At 57.6% G+C, this 20,802-nt stretch overlaps 1 protein-coding gene across 7 annotated transcripts in view; it reads right to left on the bottom strand.

The window, feature by feature from the left end:
• Positions 1–320: 320 nt before the first annotated feature.
• ZMIZ1 (zinc finger MIZ-type containing 1) overlaps positions 321–20,802 on the bottom strand; it is a 150,682-nt gene continuing 130,200 nt past the window's right edge. For 5 of the 7 annotated variants that reach the window (XM_061405448.1, XM_061405449.1, XM_061405452.1 and 2 more), the window contains 13 exons: positions 19,968–20,150; positions 18,936–19,013; positions 18,072–18,246; positions 17,455–17,596; positions 15,751–15,961; positions 14,527–14,632; positions 13,480–13,640; positions 11,709–11,776; positions 11,337–11,405; positions 10,611–10,855; positions 9,179–9,345; positions 5,528–5,785; positions 462–4,130 (listed from right to left, as the gene is read on the bottom strand). In XM_061405448.1, the coding sequence (XP_061261432.1) occupies positions 4,023–4,130; positions 5,528–5,785; positions 9,179–9,345; positions 10,611–10,855; positions 11,337–11,405; positions 11,709–11,776; positions 13,480–13,640; positions 14,527–14,632; positions 15,751–15,961; positions 17,455–17,596; positions 18,072–18,246; positions 18,936–19,013; positions 19,968–20,150 (1,971 nt within the window). In that variant the 3' untranslated portion in view covers positions 462–4,022. Of the gene's footprint in view, positions 4,131–5,527; positions 5,786–9,178; positions 9,346–9,375; positions 9,607–10,610; positions 10,856–11,336; positions 11,406–11,708; positions 11,777–13,479; positions 13,641–14,526; positions 14,633–15,750; positions 15,962–17,454; positions 17,597–18,071; positions 18,247–18,935; positions 19,014–19,967; positions 20,151–20,802 lie in introns of those variants that run through there. The other 2 variants (XM_061405450.1, XM_061405454.1) reach the window with 2 other exon arrangements.

Genomic DNA, 20,802 nt, shown 5'->3' with positions numbered 1-20,802 from the left:
GGCCTGAGGCCCAGCACTCCATACAGGGCCTGGCACCATTCAGGGTCCTTTCCTGCCTGCCAGGCCATCCCTTCACCAGGACCAGGGATGCTGGAGACCTGGAGGTGAGACCACTGGGCGCTGCACATTCATATGGACTAGGTTCCAGGTTCTCTGCAGGGACCCCTATATCAGGGGCTCCTCCGACTTAACACCTGTCTGCATAGTTCTGTTTGTTTTGTTTTGCAGGGTGATCGGGCAGGGGTGGCGGTTGATAAAGCAAAACCAGCAAACACCCAAACCACTCCCTACCATTCACAAAATCGCTAGTTCGCCAAACCTTCGTTTTTGTCCATTTATTTAGAAAAAAAATTAACATGGGCAAATGAGATACCTCAGTGTTACAACAGAGTATAGAAATGTCTAGCAATAGTCAAATAATTTGATCTTTAAATACAAAATAACCACATGAACACCTAATATACAGGTTTCATCTGAATACATATTTATTAGATAAATATTAGAGGCTGTCACATCATCTAACTACATACAGTTTTGCAAGACTAGAAATCACAATTAGTTTTCTGACCAGTTTAAAGTATGAAATGATTGCATTGTACAGAGATGTACAAAGACGATGACGTCGCTGTGGGGGTTACTTCAGGCTGCACGGTGGGTGTGTGTTCATGTGTGTGTGTCAATCACCTGCGATCATGATATCAAAAATTATACAAAGGATGAATTTGGTTACAATTTTCTTCTGAAATCCCCGTTTCTTTTCATTATTTCCATAGCACCCTAAAAACACACAGGTGGTGGGACTAGTACACTGAAGCTAAATAGTACATGTAGGTAAAATAAAAACAAAAACGGAACAAAAAAATTCCTTTCCACACAGAGTCAGAGTATATTACATGATGAGACAGATGCGGAGAGAGACCTCACAGACGCTAACAGACAGGATCTAGTTTTTTTTTCCCACATTAAGATGGAGTTCCAAGCCTTTTTGTTTTGTTCCGTAAAATAAGAACAATACACATTCCGAGGGAAATGAATGCATCTGTTAACATGTCTCTATTTCTCATTTACATATGTACACATGTCCCTTGAGTGGCTGCTGCCTGCGTCGCCCTGTCTGGTTGGGTGAGGCCGAGGGAGCAGGCGTGGAGCTCTCTGGGGGCTCAGGGCTTCCATTAGGGAGAAAGTATTAGTTCCTTAAAAAATAAAAATGGCTACAGGAGTATGATCCGTGGGTAAAGCTTCAAACCAAGAAGACGGGGTGACTGCTTGTACTTGGGCCTTCCCGCCTGCCTGCTGGCGCCCTGTCCATTCCGTGGAGTGGAGGCAGCAGCGTGCCTGTGGCCTGGGTGGATGCTTGTCATGGAGACGTGGCTTGCTGAGGCATCGTTTTTGCTGAGGTTACGTATGGCTCCAAGTAGTCATCCAAAAGGGTCAGGGAAGCATCTCCCCGGAGTTCAGAACCGCTCTTGCTTGGGGAAGCCGTCGTCACCTGAATGTGTCACCAACTAGGGCTCGTCCCAGCCCCGGACACCTTGATGCCTAGCCCCCTACCCCCACCCCACCAACCCGGCTCCAAAATCGCTCTGGAAGAGTGTGTGCCCAGAGTGCAGGATGCAGGCACCGCAGGTCTGGAAAGCTCTCTGCTGAACTTGCTGGTGGAGGCTTGCTTGAGAGGGGACCCAGGAAATCCACCTCAGGGTGCTGAGCCCACGGCTTACTCAGAGACGGATGAGGGAGGCGCCCAGAGCCTGGGTTGTGGGCAGTAGATAGACCCTCTGTGCTAGAAAGCTGTGGGTAAGTTGGTGAGCAGAGTGGGGACACCCTGATAACAAGAACACACCCAGGCCTTTTTGAGACAGTCTTGCAAGGCAGGAAGCGGGAAATTCTAAGGAAGGCATCTATAGGTCTGTCTGGGGTGGGGCATCCCCAGATGGCCTGACACAGCTGGGGCTAAGGGTCACTGGTCGGAGATGGCCGCACGTGTCCCCACCAGCCAACTGGGGATGGCTCCCAACAGCGGGTGGCCTGGTCTTCGTCTAACTCACGGTACAGCCACCCATGCTTTTCATCCCTTCATCTGTACAAATGGCCCTGGTTGCATTTTTGTTTTTGTTTGTTGTTTTTTTTTTTTAAAAAAGGGACTCGATCTTTGTCGTTGAGTCAAGGTATTTTAAAAACACCAGCAAAGGCTATAACCAGGTCATGAAAATGTTGAATATTATCAAAGACAATACTAAAATATTCACAAAGATATTTACAAAAGCAATTCTTAAAATAATTGATTTGCATACGGAACACCACGCTGTTTGAAAAAACCTCAACAACGGGACAAAGGAAAGAGGTGGGGGAGGGACGATGGCAGCTTTCCTACAGAAAACTTTGTGCCGGGCCACCTGGTTCAGTGACCGGAAGTCAACAGCTGGGGCCAACGTTCCGGTCAAATCCAGAGGAGTGCTGGGTGTCCCCCGGCCAACAGAGGGGGAGACAGAGACTGAAAACACAGACAGTGAACGGGGGAGCCAGTGAAGGTCCCGGGCAGCAGCAGGGGAGGGGCATGACAAATTTACAGAGGTGACCCAAGCGACCCAACCGCCCAACATCACAGCCCACGTGGCTCGGGGAGCACAGGGGAGCCTGGAACAAAACGGGCGCACAGAAAGCTACCCGGGGCACTGTGAGAGCGAGCGATTGGCGGGATGGAGCAAAGCACGGAGGGTAGACCAGAGGCTGCTTCTGCTGGAGCAGGAGTGTGGGGTGAGCTTGCAAGAGCAGAGGGACACGAAGCGAGGGAGAGGCTGGCGGCCAAGAGCTGGGGCTGAGACAGCCACAGAAACACCATGCGATGCTTGATCCTGGCACACACGGCGATGGGCTGGGCTGGAGCCCGGGGCAGCCTGGAGCACAGACCAGACAGGCAGAGGAGCCGGAGAGGGAGCGATGCCCGGGGTTCCTGCTGCTGAGCCCTTGCATGCCCTGCCTTTCCACCACCCACCCTGCCGTCCGGGCGGACACGGGCACTGGGACAGAGGGACGTGGGCATCCCACGTAACAGTCTCAGAGGGGCTGGGGCGGGGGAGCAGAGGAAGGAAGCAGAACACATGGGGAGAAATGGTTCACTTGCTGTCCAAGTCCAATGTTCCTCTTCTCCAAGTGACTTCGTAGCTTTGTTGCGGTCGTTTAAAAAAAAGGGGAGGCTTGGAGCAAAACTGTAAGTTGCTGATTCTATTGGACTCCAACTTTGACTGGTGGCCCCCGCTCCCTGCAACTAAGGGCACAATAATTTCAGCTGGGTTCCTTCTCTGCACCCCCGTCCCCCCAAGGCTGGACCCTGGCCTGAGTCAGTGGTTCTAGGGCCATCCTGGCTTTGAGAGGCCCTGACTCCCTTTTTCCACCCATCCCCGAGCAAGAGGGTGAATGGCTCTCCCTCTCCCAAACACAGAATCTTGTCTTTTTTCTCTGCTTTCTGAGACTGTTCATAGGGTATCCTGGCTTAAGAGGTCTGGGGTCAAAGCGATAACCTTGGCCCCTGAGAGTTCTCTTGCCCAGAGGTTTGTGCTTTTCTGTGGGTGGTGGTGGTGGTGGTGGTGGTGGTGGTGGTGGGCAGGCCGTTCTCACTGCTGCCGACCGCCGCTGCTCCTCCAAGGCTTGGGGCCGCCGGGGTCTGGGGGGCTCTCTCTCAGGGTCACAGTCACTTGGAGATGGCTCTGGGCCAGGAAGCAGGGAAGCTGGGTTACAGTTTACAAACTGGAAGAATCTGGGGGGCACTGGAGGGTCGTCTGGAAGCCGCCATCAGCGTGTGCCCCCTCCCTGGGCTGTTGCCCCATCTCGAGGGTCATCCTCAGGGCCTGCTCTGGGCGTGGGCTCCAGACCCGCACCGCCTTCACAGCGCACCCTCCTGCCCCTTGGCTCTGAAGGCCGCAGAAGGGGCGGTCCGAGGGCTCGGGCTCCCAGCGGGGAAGTGTGTGGGGCAGACGGGGAAGGAGGCCGAGTGGGGAGGGGTGGCCCCGATGCAGGGGTGGGCTTCAGTTGTTCTCAAAGAGAGACAGGAGGTCATCGTTACTATTGCTCGGCAGGTCAGGGGGATCCAGATACGAGAGGAGCTCGTCAGGGTTTGTGAGTTCTGGAAGGAGCTGGAAGAGAAGTACAGAAGCCCAGTTGAGGTGTCGGCCGAGGGCTGGGCCAGCCCAAGGCGAGGAAGGCAGGGCACCCCCCGGCCTGTTCACTTGCCCTCGACCTGCCTCCTGGGGTCCTGGCCCAAACGGGAAGCTCAGTGCTCATGGTCCCCAGATGCACCCAGGCCACCATGCTGGTCTGGGGCACACCGTGCTCACTTCACGTCTGGACGGTGGGGCCCTCAGTCCACCAGCTGGGAGGCTCCTCAATGAACAGAGTAATCCTCATACTTGCCACAGCAACTGGGGGTCACTTGGGCCTCCCAGGAAAACCAAGTGGCTTTGCACGTAAGGCTGGGTGATCTCTTTGGATCCCACCACCCCACACCTCACCCAAGAACTCCTGGCTCCTTGCTGAGCCCGTGGCTGGCTGGCAGACCAACCCTACCCTCTCCTGCGAGGTCCTTGGAATCTTCTGATTTCACAGGGGAACCCTCATCAATCTACAAGCACCTTCCCTGGCCTGGTCTGGGGAGGAGAGTCAGACAAGAACTCAAGATGGCCAAAAAGCCGAGTGAGCCCCATCCACTACAGAGATCAAGGGTGACTCCTGCTGGGGCTGGGGCCTGAGGGAAAGGAGTGATGGAGGAGAGGGCGGGCCTCCTGTCTGTGATTCTAGAGTCTAGGGATGAGGGATGGGAGGGGCAAGTGCTGTGTCCCTCTCCCTGCAGCCCTGCCCAGCTACCCAGCACCCATCACCCAGTGTCCCCCAGCCCCACCTTCCAGATCATTCAGTTCTCAACGTGGGGGGGTGAGAGGGTGGTGATCCCTAAATCTCAGCTTCCCACTCCCACCTCAGTCACCACCACCCGCAGTGTGACCCGGGGCCTCTCACAGTGAGCGATGGAGCGAGCAGAAGCACAGGGCATGGGCGACACACAGACTAGAAACTGCAGACAGACATACACCAGCGACAGACGGACAGACCCTGTCCCTCCAGCCCCGCCCGTGCCGCGGGGCCAGAAAGTGTGGCAGACGCGGAGATGGCAAGCCGATGTGGGGGAAGGGGAAGGGGGGGATGGGTGGGGACCCTCTCGGGCTGCCTCCAGGACCAGCCCAGAGGGACTCTACAGGGGCCTGGGCGAGGCGGGGCAGGGCTGGCCTGCGGGACTGTGGCCAAGGGGACGGGGGCGGGGCCAGCAGCGAGGGGGAGGGGGCTGGCCCGCTGTGGGGTTCCCTGGTCCTGGAGCCAGGGGAGGCAGGTTGGCGGGGCCCACCCTCCGGCCGCCCACCCCTCCTCACAGCTAGGCCTCCTCCACCCCGGGCCTCGGGCCCTCAACACCCGCCCCTGCTCTCGGACAGGTCCCGGCGCCAGGCCTAGCCCCAGGCCAAGGCATGTGGTGACCCCAACTTACATCCAGCGAAGGCTCCGGCATGTCAGATGCTCCCTGCGCTCCGGCCTGACCCTCTAAGGCTGAGGAGGGGTTAAAGGTCAGGTCGCTGTGTGGATGGTTGCCGGGAGCGGCCTGTGGCGGTTGCCGGGGAGGCTGGGAAGGAGGAGGAGGAGCCCCACTGTGATGTAATGGAGGCCCTGACTGGCTGCTGGGGTGTGGGACGTGCAAACCTTGTTGTATGGAGGGATGGGGCTGGTCAGAACTGCCAGCGTGTGGCATCTGTGGAGGAGGAGAGAGCAGGAAAAAGAGAGGTGAGGTGACAAGGTACAGCGACGAGACGCCTGGAGAAATGAAAACCAAACCAAACCAGGAAAATAACAAACCCCCAAAACAAAGCCACCCCTCTACAAAGCTGAATGCTTTTTTTTTTTTCCCTCTGCAGAGAAACAAACAAACAAAAATCCTCCCCCCGAAACCGCCTGTCAGGGAGGCTGAGGCCACGTGGGGCCGGGAGGGAGGCGGCCAAGGGCTCTGAGATGAGCGGAGACACTGAGACCGCGGGGTCCAGGCAGGCCCCTGGGAGCCCCTCTGCCTCCCTGGCCCGGACACCAGCACAATGAACAACAGCAAGGGCAGGATGGAGAAGCGAAATGGGCACGTGTCCGGGGGCAGGGAGGTGGGCAGGAGCGCTGCTGGCGGCGTGCTGCAGGCCCGCGCTGGGCTGGCGGAGAGCAGACATGGACGACAGCATGGGGCAGGCGTGCAGCTCGGGGTGGGGGTCTGCGCCCCGACGTGGGCCCTGGGCTGGGGGTGATGCTGGGCGCACAGGCTCCGGTGCGAGCTCTGCCTGCTGCCCCAGGTAGGGTGTAATTGAGCCCATGGAAAACGAGCAGACCCGGGGCTTCCGAATCCTGCCTGCTGGCCGCCCACCTGGGCATCCACAACATGCTTCTCTCATAGACAACCTAAGGACCCACCCCCCGCCCCACGTGCACAGGGGCTGTGGGCGGGCAGGGACACAGGCGTGAGTGAGTGAGAGTTACACTTCCCCTGTTGGTCTGTTTGCTGCCTCAAGCAGTCCTGCCTGCAGAGCTCAGATCTCAGAGTGAAAGGCTGAGTCCAGGTCCTGGCCCCGTCTCCGGCATTCCCCAAGCGACGGCCCCAACGCCCGTCACACTCTGCTAGTGCACGGAGCTCCCTGATGGGCCAGGCTGCTTGCTCACTTGGAATGGGCCGCCAGGTGGCCACTTGTCTCTGTGGTCTTTCATTACCCTCCTCCCCGCCCTGTCTTCTGGGCCACACAGAAATATTGACACTTCCTTCGTGGGTTTGCAAACAGCAGCCACACCGTCCCGATCTCCAGAGAACCCAGTTCCTCTTCCTGTTTCTCCTAAAAGTTGTTTTCCGGGCCTTGCTGTGGGCCGGCCTCTGCCCACAGTTCAGGTGGCCCCCTGCAAGCACTGCCCCTACAGCCCGGAGCCCTGAGAACAGGCGATGTCCACATGACCTTAAGGCTGGTGACCCTGGGGGAACATGTGTGGGATGCAGACGAAGTAAGAAGGACCAGGAGGGGCTGGAGGGACGGCCACCACGGCTGTCAGTGTGAGGCCAGCCTGTGACTCCTCCCCACGCCTGCGGTGCTCCACAGTGACTGCTCTGGGAAGCGGGGGGCAGGAGGGGGCTCCACACACCTGGAGCAGCCCAGCCCTAGACAGACAGTCCCCTGGATCTGCTGACACAGCTGCCCTGTTTGGCCCTGACATCTTGCTGGAATTATCTCGGAGCCTGGAGGGGCGGGTGCTCTCTGGTGCTGCCGACACACCCATCAACCTCCCACTTGGCACAGGAGAGCCCTTGGGTGAACGAGCGCCTGCTTGGGGCCCTCCCACTGTGCACTGTGAATCCTTCTGGCCTCGCGCTCAGCCGGGCGAGGCTGCTCTGCTTGGGCAGGTGTGGGGGGTTGGTCGCCTTGTGATTGCACCCCATCACCTTGTGCATCTGTACTTCTGGGTCTAGTCACCATCTAACACAAGCCCAGAAACGGGCGACGATGGTGCATATTTGAGAAGCATCCTGGGGGGCTGTGGAGTCAACTCACAGGCTTAGGTCCCTCTGCAAAGACCCTAGGCAGCAGAACTGACAAGGTAGGAGAGAGTCTTGTTGGACAGAGGAAGGAAACACTGCCCCCGTTGCCATGTTCGAGTGTTGGGAATTGTGAGGACTCAGAAGGTGCCATGTGAATATGGGGTCAGGGGGTGATCTGGGTGACTCCTGGGCATGGAATGCTGAGATCCTGGGGAGCAGGGCTAGGGAAGGGGGCCAGGAGAAAGGCTCCCAGAAATCAGAAGCCCCACAGGGCAAAAAGTAACTTACAAAAACATGGCCAAAGGCCTGTGAAAGCAGCTGTTTCTGATGTGGCATTCTGGGTTCCTGTGGGCAAGCTGCTACAGCGCCCCTTACTCAGAGTCCTGGTTAATAGTCGGTCTGGCTGAGAATTAGTGGCTCTGGTGTACAGGACAATCTCCTGGCCCAGTGGCAGAGCCAATTCCATGTCAAGTGTGGGGAACACAGTACAATCCAGAAGCCCCTTCCTTCGAGGCCACACCGTGGAGCATGGAGAGCCTGGAGAGGTGCGTTTGGGTACAGGCCCAACCCCACCGCTGGGCGCTGACGAGACCCCCTGGCCCCTTCCCTCTGGCAACTGTGACCCAGGACCTACTGACAGGCCCTCCGTGACTGCCCCTTAGCTAAGATGAGAGACACAAAGAATAACGGAGGCCTCAGTCTTCAGCGCCTGGGCCTCGGCTCTCCCAAAACACCAACTGTGTTTCCTCCATCCAGGCACCACCAGGCATCACCAACTTCTGCTCCATGAGCACGGGGCCTGCGTCTGTCTTGCTTGCAACTGATACAAGGCACAGCTGGGAGGTCAGGCTCAGAGAATGCCCACTAGACCAAGTGGGATCATCTATCGCCGCCTAGATGAGGACCTGGGGGGTGGTCAGACCTCCCACCACTGCTGTTGGGGCCACAGGAAGAGAAGGGACAGCACAGGGCACCTCACCCAAAGGAGCTTTCTCAGCAATAGAGTGTGTGTTAATATGTGAAACAGGATGAGAAGTGAATCCTCTTGGGATAAGTAGATGTCCTCACTTTTCTTTTTGAAGAAGGAGGTAATCAGACTCTCAGGGAGTAAAGTGATTGGGTTTGGGACAAAATTCTAGATGGCTGGATGGAGCTATGATAAGTCAGTGTAAGTGTGTGTAAGAGGGGACGGCATGTCTGTGTGTGTGCGTGTGCATGTGTAAGATGTGTGCCATGTGTACGGCAGTGTGGGGGCCTGTGTGCGGGGTGTGTGTAGGCATCCGCACGTGTGCATGTATATGCAGTATGTATGTGCAGGTAGAGCCTGAAGTTTCCCCCATCTGAGAACCTGATGTCCTGGGTGAAACAGCCAAATCCAGGGATGCTGTTGAGCCATGACCCAGCCTCAGTTAGGCCCCCCACTCCTTCCTGAGTCCCCAGACTCAACTCTCCACCCTCTCCTTTGCCTGGGAGGGAACCAGGCAAACATCAGAAAGGTCCAGGGGAGCCCTCTGTCCCAAACAGCCCCACACTGGGGCTGGGGGCACCGGGGAGGTGGAGGGTCAAGGGCGAGGAACAGGTACTCACAGTCTCCTGCATGGGGTGACTGAGGGGCTTCTCGAGGGTAGCCATGTTGTTGGGCATGTCCGGGGGGTGGGAGAGCTGGGGGGGCCCATGCATGAAGTCGTTCATGGACGTCCCGCCGGGGTTCCCGTGGGGGAAGTCAAAGTTGCCATGGCCTTGGTAGTTGTTTCCTGGAGATGGAACCAGATGGGGAGGGGTGTCATCCAGAGGGAAAATGCCCCCCCACCCCCTGCCCAGGGAATCAGAGTGTGGAAACGAAGAACCCAGGCCTAACCCCCTGCAGGGCTAGGGTCGGCTCTGGCAGCTCAGACCTCCAGGCTGTATGGTGGGGCCCAGGGTGGCCTTCTCCTGTGGTCCTTCGCACCCCCAGGTGTCTGCTGGTTTACAGCTACAAGCAGGGCCAGCGTAGGGGGACGGGGTGGGTGGGACTCCTGTTGGCAGAGGGTCCTAGAATGAGGCCCAAGTCTGAACTCTCTACAGGATCTGCTGAGCTAGCCCCCAGACCTGCTCCCCTGCAGCCACCACATGCCTTCCCTTCATCACTGGTACGACCCAGGCCCAGAGCAGGTGGCCAGAATCTGCCCAGTAAAAAAGGAAGCCGTGTTAGATTTGAGAGTCCACCCTGAGAAGTCAGCTATCTGGCCCCCAAGCCGCTGCTCCCTTCACCGTGTGCTGGTGGCGAGAGCTCAAAGGATCAGCACGCTGGAAAGCTGGGCCCCTCAGTACGCTGCGGGACTCTGGCTAGGTAGGCTAACCTCTCTGGGAATCTGATCACCCTGGAGCCCCGGGGACCTGAGGGCAGGGATTCCGTGGGGTGCTGCCATCCCCAGCCTTCTGGGGGGCAGGGAGGGTGCTCTCTGGGAACCGAGGGCAGTGCAGTGCAGCTGGGTCTGGGTGGCAGAGAGAGTGAGGGACAGTGACGGTGACCTCGGCGGCTGAAGGCTGGTGCTCCAGGCTCCTGGACTCTTGTCTCTCAGAGGGTGGCAGAGTCACAGGGACAGGGCCAATATGCAGACCATCGGAAGGAACACAGGGGGCCTGGGGAAGGGCCAGAACTCAAGGGGCAGGTGGTGGCAGCGTCTCAAGCAAAGGAGCTCGGAAGCCCCTGAGATCGGCAGCTGCCGGCCCGGGAGCTCCAGGAGTCAGGAGAGGAGGCTGAGCAGGGTGGGGTGCGAGGGGCAGGAGGCTGGCTCACGGGGCAGCATCTCACGCATGCCTTCCCAACTGGGTACCAACCCGCAGGGCTGAACGGAACCAAGCAGTGGGACGGAGAGGGAAGGATGGCACTGCACCCAAGGCCAGCGGTGCGGTGTTTCTGGGGGCAAGTTACCTCTGCCTCTTCACACTACAGCTTCCCTGCACCTGCCACCATCACCCCAGAAATCCTGGGCCCCTGCCGTGGCTTCTCCCTCCCTCCTCATCGGCCGTCACCCACCTTGGCTGCTGTAGTCGTTGGAGTTGGTGCTCCCAGGCGGAGGCGGGAGTGGATAGGGGGATGGGCCAGGGCCCAGGGCGGCGATCATCTCCATAACATTGGGCATGATCATCTGGCTGGGACTCATGGTCTTGAACCTCTTGGAGGGGATGCCATCAGGGTCATCTTTAATGTGTAGGTCCGACTTGATGGGCACTGGCCGCCAGCTGCACGTGGGGTCGATGGTGACCTCTTCAAACTCGGAGCTGGGGGAACAAAGGGGCAGAGCTGGGGTCCTGGGTACCAGGTTGTAGACACAAGAGCCTCCAGCTTGAACAGACTTTGTGATGCTCTCATCCAGGCTCCCTCTGCCCCCATTCCCATCACACTCTGCCTACAACAGAGGTATGGGAGACTTTTACATCGTTGGAGAGAAGGGGAGACTGAGGCTAGGAAAAGCAAGTGGCTGTGCAGCTGGCCCCAAAGCCTGTACTCCCGGCATGGCCACCACTGCAGGCATTGTCAGCTTCCTGCTCTGACTGAGCATAGTCCTTTCTGGAAAGTTCATTTGCCCCCAGGTAAACAAGTCCTTAAATTTGCAGAGAGGTGAGGAATGTGGGGAAATGGTCTGCCGGCCCAGTGGGGGGTAAATTATCAGGGGCAACCATGTATGCTCACCTCATACCATCAGGGCCCGCATTCTTGCTGTCCCCCCCACCCCTTCCCCACATGGAGAGGCCTACTTACTGTTGGATGGCATTCAGGATGCCCCACATGTACTGATCCACTTCCAGGCCCTCCAGCAGAGCGGTTTTACTGGAAAAGAAGAGAGGCAGGGCTTGGGCTTGGCTCCTGAATCCTAAGGCGTGGAGACACAGCCCGCTCCTCCCCACTGTGTCCAAGAGACTCGGCGCCTGCCTCTGGTTACTACTGGGGCACCAACAGGAGAGGGCAGCTTTGCAACAGCTTGGTACAAGGGGACTATGCACTGCCCCTGTAATCTGAGCCCCTCTGCTATGCATTTAGGGCAGGTGGGAGGTGGCTGGATCCCATAGAACAGGCCCAGAACTCCTCCCACAGCCAGGTGACTGTGCTTATGCTGAGGCAGGTGTCACTTACTTGCACACAGGACACCTCCAGGTCCCTCTCTCGCAGTTCAGCTGCAGGTATGACTCCAAATCAAAGCACTGCAGAGGCCGAGAGACAAAGACAGATGAGCCCAGGGCCCTCAGAAACCACTTACATGCAACCCGAACTGCCTCTGGGACCCTCATGAACATGTCCCACCAGGGAGGGAGACAGGCGATGGAGAGACCCAGGGCTGGGGGGCTGGGTGGAGTGATAATCTTGCCTATTTTCTGCTGTGCATACAGCCTATGGGCCACACCAAGTCCCTGCAACGCTGTGCCCGGCCCTCCTCATACCAGCCCTGTGCACCAGATGACCCATGGCCTCCGAGCAGCTTTCCCCTGCAGCCGCCCCTCACCAATCCTGCCCCTCTCACTGGCCGAGCCCACGCAGGGAGGACACACCCCATTTGGTTCATCAGCATGTATGAAACAAATTAGACAACCAGACGTCCCCTGTTCCCGTTTTCCCAAGGAAAGAGCTTTTGATGGAGGGGGGCTCCTGACCCACTATGAAGCCCTTGGGGCCTGTTGTGAGAGGGTGAGGGCTGAGGATGTGGCTGGCCTGGCCCCAGGGTAGCTCCCACCCAATGCGTCTCACCCTCTAGGGCTGCCTGTGTTTAGCCACCCAAACTGTGACCAGGCACTCAACCCACGGCCACTTCCTGAGCACGTGCTCAGGGCAAGGCCTCAAGACGAGCCGGGCAGAGATGCCCCTGCTCTCAGGCTCACATCAGCCATGGTGGCCAAAAGGGCAGTATTTCCAGCTGGCTTATGACATCTGCCAGGGCTGGGACTGTCTAAATCCAGTTCTGGAGCCCTCTGGGGCTCCAGAAGAGGTCTCTTTAATTCTTTCTCGCTCCTTCTGAGAGAGGAAACAAAAAGAAGTGAGTGGCTACCTCTCCCATTTATAGACATCATGACGATTGTCATTATCTGTCAGATCCAAAGAGTTCTGTAAGTTGGACAAGGAAACTGTCCCCACGGCCCAGAGGAGGTACTGAGGCTTAGAGGGGAAGAATGAATTGCTATGATGGTGCATAACCAATGAAGCCTGAATTCCAAGTCCCCAGCACTTTCATTTTGGGGGTGGGGGCTCCATCCTCTTATTTCTAACCTTGTTACTACTTCATCTTCTGTACTGTTCACGTCTCTTGGTTCATAGGGAAGAAGCAGGTCCCACCAGTGAGGTTTACATCCATCCTAACTGCTCAATAAAACCTCCTGCTGCTGCTGCTGCTAAGTCACTTCAGTCGTGTCTGACTCTGTGTGACCCCATAGACGGCAGCCCACTAGGCTCCCCAGTTCCTGGGATTCTCCAGGCAAGAACACTGGAGTGGGTTGCCATTTCCTTCTCCAATGCATGAAAGTGAAAACTCAAAGTGAAGTCGCTCAGTCCTGTCTGATCCTCAGCGACCCCATGGACTGCAGCCTTCTAGGCTCCTCCGTCCATGGGATTTTCCAGGCAAGAGTACTGGAGTGGGGTGCCATTGCCTTCTCCGAAAACCTCATGAGACTTCCTCAAATCCAGAGAAGTTAAGTCCTGACACTTCAACAGCTCGTTGACAATTCACAAACCAGATGGACCTAGCTCTGAGTACACAGAGAGTTGCTTGAAGGATAAATGATGTCAGGAATGAGTGAGTGAGATCAGCTGCTAATGGCCATGGCATCCTTCCAGGGTTGGAGACAGCCCTGCTGCCTGCGCCTGCCCCATCACCATCCCAGCCAGGTTGCAGGAGGCTCCTCCCAGGACCGCTCACCTGGACATGCTTGCAATCATGGCCTCGAGCAGGCAGCTGGATGCGCCGGAACGTGATGGGGCACTTCAGAGACACCTTGATGGCTGTCTGCTCCACGCCATCCTCCCCATTGAGGGTCGTGTTGCCTGATGAGGCCGCCACACTGCTGAAATTCCGCTTGACTGTAGGGTGGAGGCAGAAGTGGATAAGAAGGGCAAGGCTGTCCTGTACTTCCCCCACTCCCTCAAGTGGCTGATGCACACCCTGGTTCTGCCTAACACTGGGAGGTCTCAAAAATTGGTGCAGGGCACCTTGGCCTGGGTGAAAGCGAGATCGGCACGCTGGGGGCCCGGGGATGCCCAATACTCTGGAATGACACTCTTCAGGTGAAAAGTGTGAAGTGTCCCTGGAGGTGCCATGTCGTCAGCCCCCCAGTCTCTGCAGTTCATGCCCTGTGTCTTCAGTAGGAAGGCAGGACTTTCTGCAAAACCTGCAAAAACAGTCTGGCACTTCACTGATTTTCTGGGTCAGTGGGAGAGCCCCACAGGCACTTCTGCACTTAGTTCTCCGAGTGTGGAAATGGCCTGGCAGGATTCTAGGGCTCAGCATACGAAGAAGCACATTTGAAGAGGGTGTAGGAACATACTTCCCACTTCCTGCATGGTGCCCCCGACCCCAAGTGTCTGCACCTGGGACTCAGAGCCAAGTCCCTCCCTCTCAAGTTAGGCCTGGGCTGTTGAGGTAAGGAGTCCAGTCTGCAACTGACCTCTGTGCTTCCCCCACAATGAAGAACCCTCTTCTCCAGTTCCTCCCATCCTTCCAGGTGATCACCTCCAGGGAGCCTGTCCGGACTACCTACACCATGGTATCTTGGTTTAATCTGCCTCATCTCCTGTGATAACAGCACCGTGTACTCATCTGATTGTCCCCACAGCCCGAGGAGGGGCACTGGAGGGGAAGGGGGAGGGGCTGGTGCCAGGGGACCCTCAGGGCCCAGTGGTGTCAGGCTTGAGGGACAGTGCATGCGGAGAGACTGGGGTCTGGTTCCAGCCCTGAGCCCCGACTCACTTTTCGTGATACAGTGCTCCGCAGGCAGGAGTCGCTTCTTGAGCAGGCCTTGCAGCACGGAGCGCACAGAGGGCCGGTGGACCAGCTGCAGCACAAAGAGGTGGGACTGCCAAGAAAAAGCAGAGACTCGGACCCTGCCATGTGGCTCCCATGCCCACTCACTGTGTGCCAAAGGCTAAACACAGCAAAGGGCCCCACATCCACAGTGATGCCCTGCTAGGAGAGGGTCCCTGGGACCTGGGAGAGCCCTAAAGGACCAGGATGTGTCTTGGGACCTGTGATCTGGGGACCTAGAGAGGGGTCACTCCCCAGGGACAGTGGGTCTCCACCAAAGCTGACTCTGATGCTCAAATAGCAACCCCCACCCCCCGCCCCCACCAAAGGAAGTCACAGGACACAAGGCATCAGGATTGGAGCCAAACACTTCCTCCCCTTGCACCCTGCTGTTCCCCATCATGCCTACTCCACCCTTCCCACCAGAGGATGTTGTCTTCACTCCTCCAGGAAGCCTTCCAGGACTGTCCACTCCAACAAGCCCCCACAAGCTCCTCACTCTGACAGCATCCCTAGTCCTGTGACCCCTATCTCTGGGTGGTCTTGAAGCCCCAACCCTCATGAGGGCTGGATCAGAGCTCTTTCTCCTCCAGGGGAGGCCAGCAGGCACAGGCAGGTAAACTGCAATTCCCAAGCAAGCCCTGAGTACCAGACCCTGATCCTGGGGGAGAGAAGCATGGCTCAGACGTGGTCCCAGATCAGTGAGTCACAGGTCAGGAGACACACACACACACACACACACACAGAGTTCTGAGCTAGCACTGCTGGGTGATCAAGGGAGGGTGTTAACTCCAGACTTGGTGGAGTTGGGTCTGAGGGAAAAAGATGATTAGAATATAAAAATTTCTTGCAAATGAGGCATGAATGCAGCCTAGCTTTGAGGGAGACACAGAACTTCCCCAGTGGAAGAAGGTGGTGGGCATGGGGGCAGCTGGTGTCCAAGAGCTCCGGGAGGAAGTGGTGCAAGGCTGTAGTGCAAGAGGGGAGAAGGCCAGAGCACGATGGCCTGAATTTCATCGCACAGTCCCGGGGGGTGGGGGGAAGGACAATGGCACATTTCTGGGGTACTTCTAAAAGATCACTCCGGGAGCTGTGGGGAGGGGGACCCAGGCCATGGCTGACCCCACGGGGCGCTGAGGGTCCCCCACCCCCCACCCCCGGCACACTCACGCAGCAGCAGGCGGTAACGGTGATCTGGATGGTGTTGCGGCCTGGCTGGCACACGTGCTTGAGGTGCAGCGGCTTGTGGGATGTCTTGTTGTCCCCGCGCTCGATGGTGAGGGGCGTGGCGTTCACGCTGACCTGCACTGAGGCCGGCCAGTTGGTGTTCATCTGCCGGTCCTCATGGTGGTAGCACTTGAACTGCAGCTCCAGGTCAGACCTGGGGGTGGGGCTGAGGCTCAGGGCGGCTCTGCTAGGGGGCTGCCCGGGGTTTCCAGGATGCCTGGCGGGGCCACACACCTCGGCCTCATCACAGCCCCCCGTCAAGTCGCCCAGGACTCTGTCTTCAGCCATAAAGTCTCTTCTGACCGCCTCCTCTCTTCTCTCTCACCCTGGACATTCCCACTGCCCAGGCCCCCCAACCCCATCAAAACCCATTCCAACAACCCCAGTTCCCCCAGGACTCCCACACACTGTTTAACCATAGCCCCATGGCTCTGGCCACTGTCTCCCAGCCCCCTGCACGTAAGGACAGAGACAGAAAGGACACTAACTCAACGAGACCAGCTGGAAGACTGATTATGTCCTAGGCTCCTGTGGAAGAAGCATCCCAGGCCAGGGCCGTGTCTGGTTCAGTCCCCGCATTCCCCTCCATGGTGGGCCCCAAGGACACAGCCCTGAAAGAATCCCCACAAACCCAGCAGGGACCACACATGCGTGAAAGGTGAGCAGGGGCAGTAGCCAGGGCACAGGAGGTCTCGGGTGAGGGTATGCACGGGTAAGGAGGGGTGGGTGAGCAAGGCCCCTGCACGGGCGTCTCTCCTGCCTGAGTGTGCTCCCACGCCCTTATGCTCACCCTGGCTGTCTCAGGCCTGCTCTGCAGCCCGATCAGCCTGATCAAGGCAATGGGCCAGCTGCGTGTGCACAGCTGTGTGTACACAGGTGTGTGTGTACAGGCAGCCGCTCAGCTCAGACACATCTCATGCCCTCAAGGTGCTCAGCGGGCAGCTGAGTCCTGGCAGAGAAGGGACCGAGGGTGGAGACACCAGTGGGTTCTGGTGTCTAAGAGGTCTGAGCCCAACTCCCAGTTCTGCTTCTTGCTCCCTGTGCGGACTCACCCAAGCTAACCACTTCTCTGGCCTCAGTTTCCTCACTGTCAATGGGGCAAGCAATGCCTGCTCATAAGATCAAAGGAGATCAGGTATAGGAGGCTCAGAACACAGAGCCTGGGCTAGCAGGGGGCCTCTAGACCTGACGCTCCAGTGCTGGATGTTTGAGCAGCAGCCCCGTCCAGTGGCCAGCTGCTCGCCTGGTTCAGGAAGGACCCAGCCCTGCTCCTGCACCTGTCTATATTCCTGGCTCTGGCCCCATGAGCCACGGTCAGGGGCCAGCTTAGAGTCCCTTCTGGAATATCCTGCTTCTCAGCCTTTAGGTCTCAGCTAGCCACCGTTTCCACTGGGAACTTGTCCTTGAGCACTTGCTGAGGGCCGGGCTCAGTGACAGCTGACCCCCACGCTCGGGCCCCGAGGCCAGGGCAGCTCTGTCTGCCTCCAGGCACCTGCAGGTTTCCTGTGACAGCCCCAAGGCCTTGCACGCAGCAGGGCCCAGTCAGCGATGCTGAATGGGTGACGGTGTCCAACAGATGCTGTTACCACCTCTCCCAGGCAAGGCCGCCTCCCCCTGGCGTGGGCCGTGCCGCACGCTTACACTCACCTCCACATCAGCGTCTGGTGGACCGTGGGCCGCAGGTGAAAGACGTGGTTGCTGACGGCCAGGTTGTGCTCCAGGCGGAAGGGCTCCAGCACCACGCCGTCCCGCACGGGGAACGTGAGCCGCAGCTCGTCATTGTGGTTGGCTGCACAGGGGAGGAGCCGGTGAGCCGCATCGCCCTGGCCGCCGTGGCACCTGACACGCGCCCTCGGCTGCATGTCCCGCGTGTGTGTGTGAACAGGGCCACAGCAGCCGGGCACACCAGACAGCTCCTGGCATCTTCCGGTTCACTGGACCCCATCCTGAGCATCCCTGCATCCCAGGTCCCACGTATCCTGTTCTTGTCCCACCTGCGGTCTGCCCTGGAAGCCCTGAAGACTTCTCCCAGTCCTTTTGCACAGCTGAGAGCCACTTTGCCTCCCAGCCTCCCACTGCTCAGGCAGGGGGAAGGAGGTCTGCTCTCACACCCTCCACTCTTCACACGCCCAGCCCACACAGGCCAGCAGCCAGACTTCCAAGTCCCCTGACTCCTGGTGTACTCTGAGGGAAGGGGAGGTCGGGGCATGTGGAGGTGTCTGGACAGAGGAAGGGAGGACGTGAAGGAGAGGGCGGGCGCTCACCTGGGGGCGGCGGCAGAGCGCTCATATTTGGCTTTATGTCAGGCGGGAAGGGTGGCTTAACGTCTTGGCTGGGCGACAGGTATGGGGGGATGCTGCTTCCGGGGGTCATGGGGGGTGTGGGGTTCCCTGGAACAGGTGAGTGGGGGTAGTTTGCCACAGGAACTGGCCTGGGAGGCTGGAAGGAAAGAGAGACCATAGATAGGTTACGGGTTTAAGAAATAAGGAAGGAGGGGCCCTGCCTCTGGACACAGACCCCGCCCACCCTAGCATCCCAGGGCTGCGGCCGTGGCTCCCCCAAGGGGAGAGACACCCCCCCGCCCCGCAGGGAAACCCCTTCCTCCACTCTGGGCGCACTCAGGCCTCTGCTCCCATAGGAAGACAGGTGGGTCTGGGAAGGGCATCACCACCCTTCACTTGGGTCACGACATCAAAAGACTGTAGGGTCCCCAGCCCATTTGACCAGCGAGGACACAGGCTCAGGGCGATGGAGGACTTGCCTAATACAGTCTGGGGAGAAGAAGAAAGCTAGAAACAGTTCCAGGTCTCCTGCTGCCCACAGCATTTTTGTAGGCCACGTCCTTCATCCCCCTCCCACCACACTGGGGTCCCTGGATGGAGTCAGGCGCCAAGCATCTCCAGGAGCCCCTTCCCTTAGTCTCTTAGTCCCCACATCGCTTTTTTCCAGGGCTGGTCAGGTCCACACTCATTCCCATCCCACCCATCTGAACTGTGGATTCTCCAAGCATCTCTGTGGCTTGGAGCAGATGGGCCTACTAATGTCCAGAAAGACTGGGGCAGAAACAGTGAGGTCCCCTCTAACAGTGCATATGGGTTATAATTCCCGAGATGGAGACTGAAACATACCCTATTGACGTTCCCTTGGCTGTAGTTGCTGTAGCTGCTTCCAGAGAAGGTGTTATTTTGTCCATTAAACTGCTCTGGCTGGTAAAGCAAGATAAACAAAGCCATGAATGGAAGGCAGAAAATCTACCAGAAACCCTCTCTCCCTCCTGAAATGAAAATCTTCCAGAAGGACAGCGGATGGTGAAGAGGCCCACCCAGTGCTGGGGTGGGGGGCCGGGTGGGGGCAGAGCAGCTCACTGCCGTGGTCAATGTTTTGCCTCTCTCTACCCATCGCTACCAATTTAGCGAGTTTCTAGAAATAGCAACACCTAACGTGCTGAAGTTGGGGTAAAAATAGTAAGCCCGCGTAAGCCAAGTGGTGGGTGGTCATGTAAGTTGGCATGATTCATGAGCAAATAGGTGTAAATTATTTCCAGAGTCTTCCTCGCTCCTGAGAATGTACTTTACAGTAATCCCAAAGAAGGAAAGAGTTACGTGCATGAAAATATTATAGTACTATTTCAAAAGTGAAACCGCAGAAAAAAACCCCACACGTCCAACAGAAAGGATAAAATGCCGTATGGTTCTCAGGAGAATGTTAGGTAGCCATTAAAAGTGACAACCACTGGGACTATAGCAATAAGTAACACACTGTGTCAAGTGAGAGAAACAGGTTCAAAATTACAACCGTAATAAGAACCATATAACGTTGGTGCCCATGTGCATAGAATAATCGAATGTAAATATATTTGAGCGGGTGCTTTTTCTTAAAAAAAAAATATATTTCCTTCATTGTTATTATCTTACATGCACTATAAATAGTAAAAGGAGAAGGAAAACCATCGTCTGAGCCCCGTGAGAACAGGAACCAAGAAAAGCCAGTCTGTCATTTTGGTCACCACATGCATAGCTCGGAGCATACGAGGTCACATCCAGAAATCTCCGCCTGCCCCCTGGTGACCTCAGGGGGTGCCCGGGGCCAGGATGACGCAGGTGGGGGAAGGGAGCTGAGCTGGTGAGGAGGGAAGGGGCCCGTAGGGCAGTGGGACTCACCTTATAATACTGCCCCATGTTGACCGTGGGGGGCGGGTACTGCCCAGTGCTCGGCTGGCTGGGCATCCGCTGCCCGGGGTAGTTGGGAGACGTGAGCGGCCGCGGGGGGTTGGGGGTAGGGTACTGGCCTGGCTGGGTGGGGAACTGGCTGTTTGGTCCGTATTGCTGGTTTCCATAGTTAGGCTGTGGTGGCAGAGAAAGGAGCAGGGAAAGGTCATCAGTGTCTGGAAGCCAAGCTGCCCACCGATGCTGGGGCCGCCTCCTCTCCTCTCCTCTGCCCCTGATGGCTGCCACCCACAAAACATCCACCCCGCCTGCAAAGAGCAACAGCTCAACCAGATGATGCCTGGGGCCCCTTTCTGCTCTGACATGCAGGGACATAACAGCTGGCCTGTCTTCTCAAGGGCCTCCCCTAGAAGCTGTCTTTCTGGAAGCCCCACGGCCCCGGGTACTCCCAGAGCCTCTTGTTCACACCATCAGGAGGGCACTTGATTCCAAAGCCCCCTTTGGGTTTCTCCTGGTGCTTGGTTTGTGACAGACAACAGGAGGCAGATCTGTAAAGGTGAGCCCCTGAATCTGGGAGGCTCTGTCCCCCTACCCCACACTGAGTAGAACACACTGATGTTGAGTTCTGGGTCGTCCATGCAGAGGTTGGGAGAACCAGGCTGGTGAAGGGACAAGACAACCCCTCGTGGGGAAGGCAACCGTTCCTGGGAGGGGCAGGATCACTGTCCTGGGAGAGCTACTCCCCACCCTCCAGTTGCCTCCTCATTCGTAAGATCAGGTGACCCTGGGGCACCCCATGTCATTCCATCCTGCAGAGTTGGTGCTGCTT

The sequence above is a fragment of the Bos javanicus genome, chromosome 28, assembly GCF_032452875.1.
Source record: "Bos javanicus breed banteng chromosome 28, ARS-OSU_banteng_1.0, whole genome shotgun sequence".
Lineage (NCBI taxonomy): Eukaryota > Metazoa > Chordata > Mammalia > Artiodactyla > Bovidae > Bos > Bos javanicus.
Note: the sequence above shows the minus strand (reverse complement) of the source record. Positions and strands in the feature narration are given on the sequence as shown.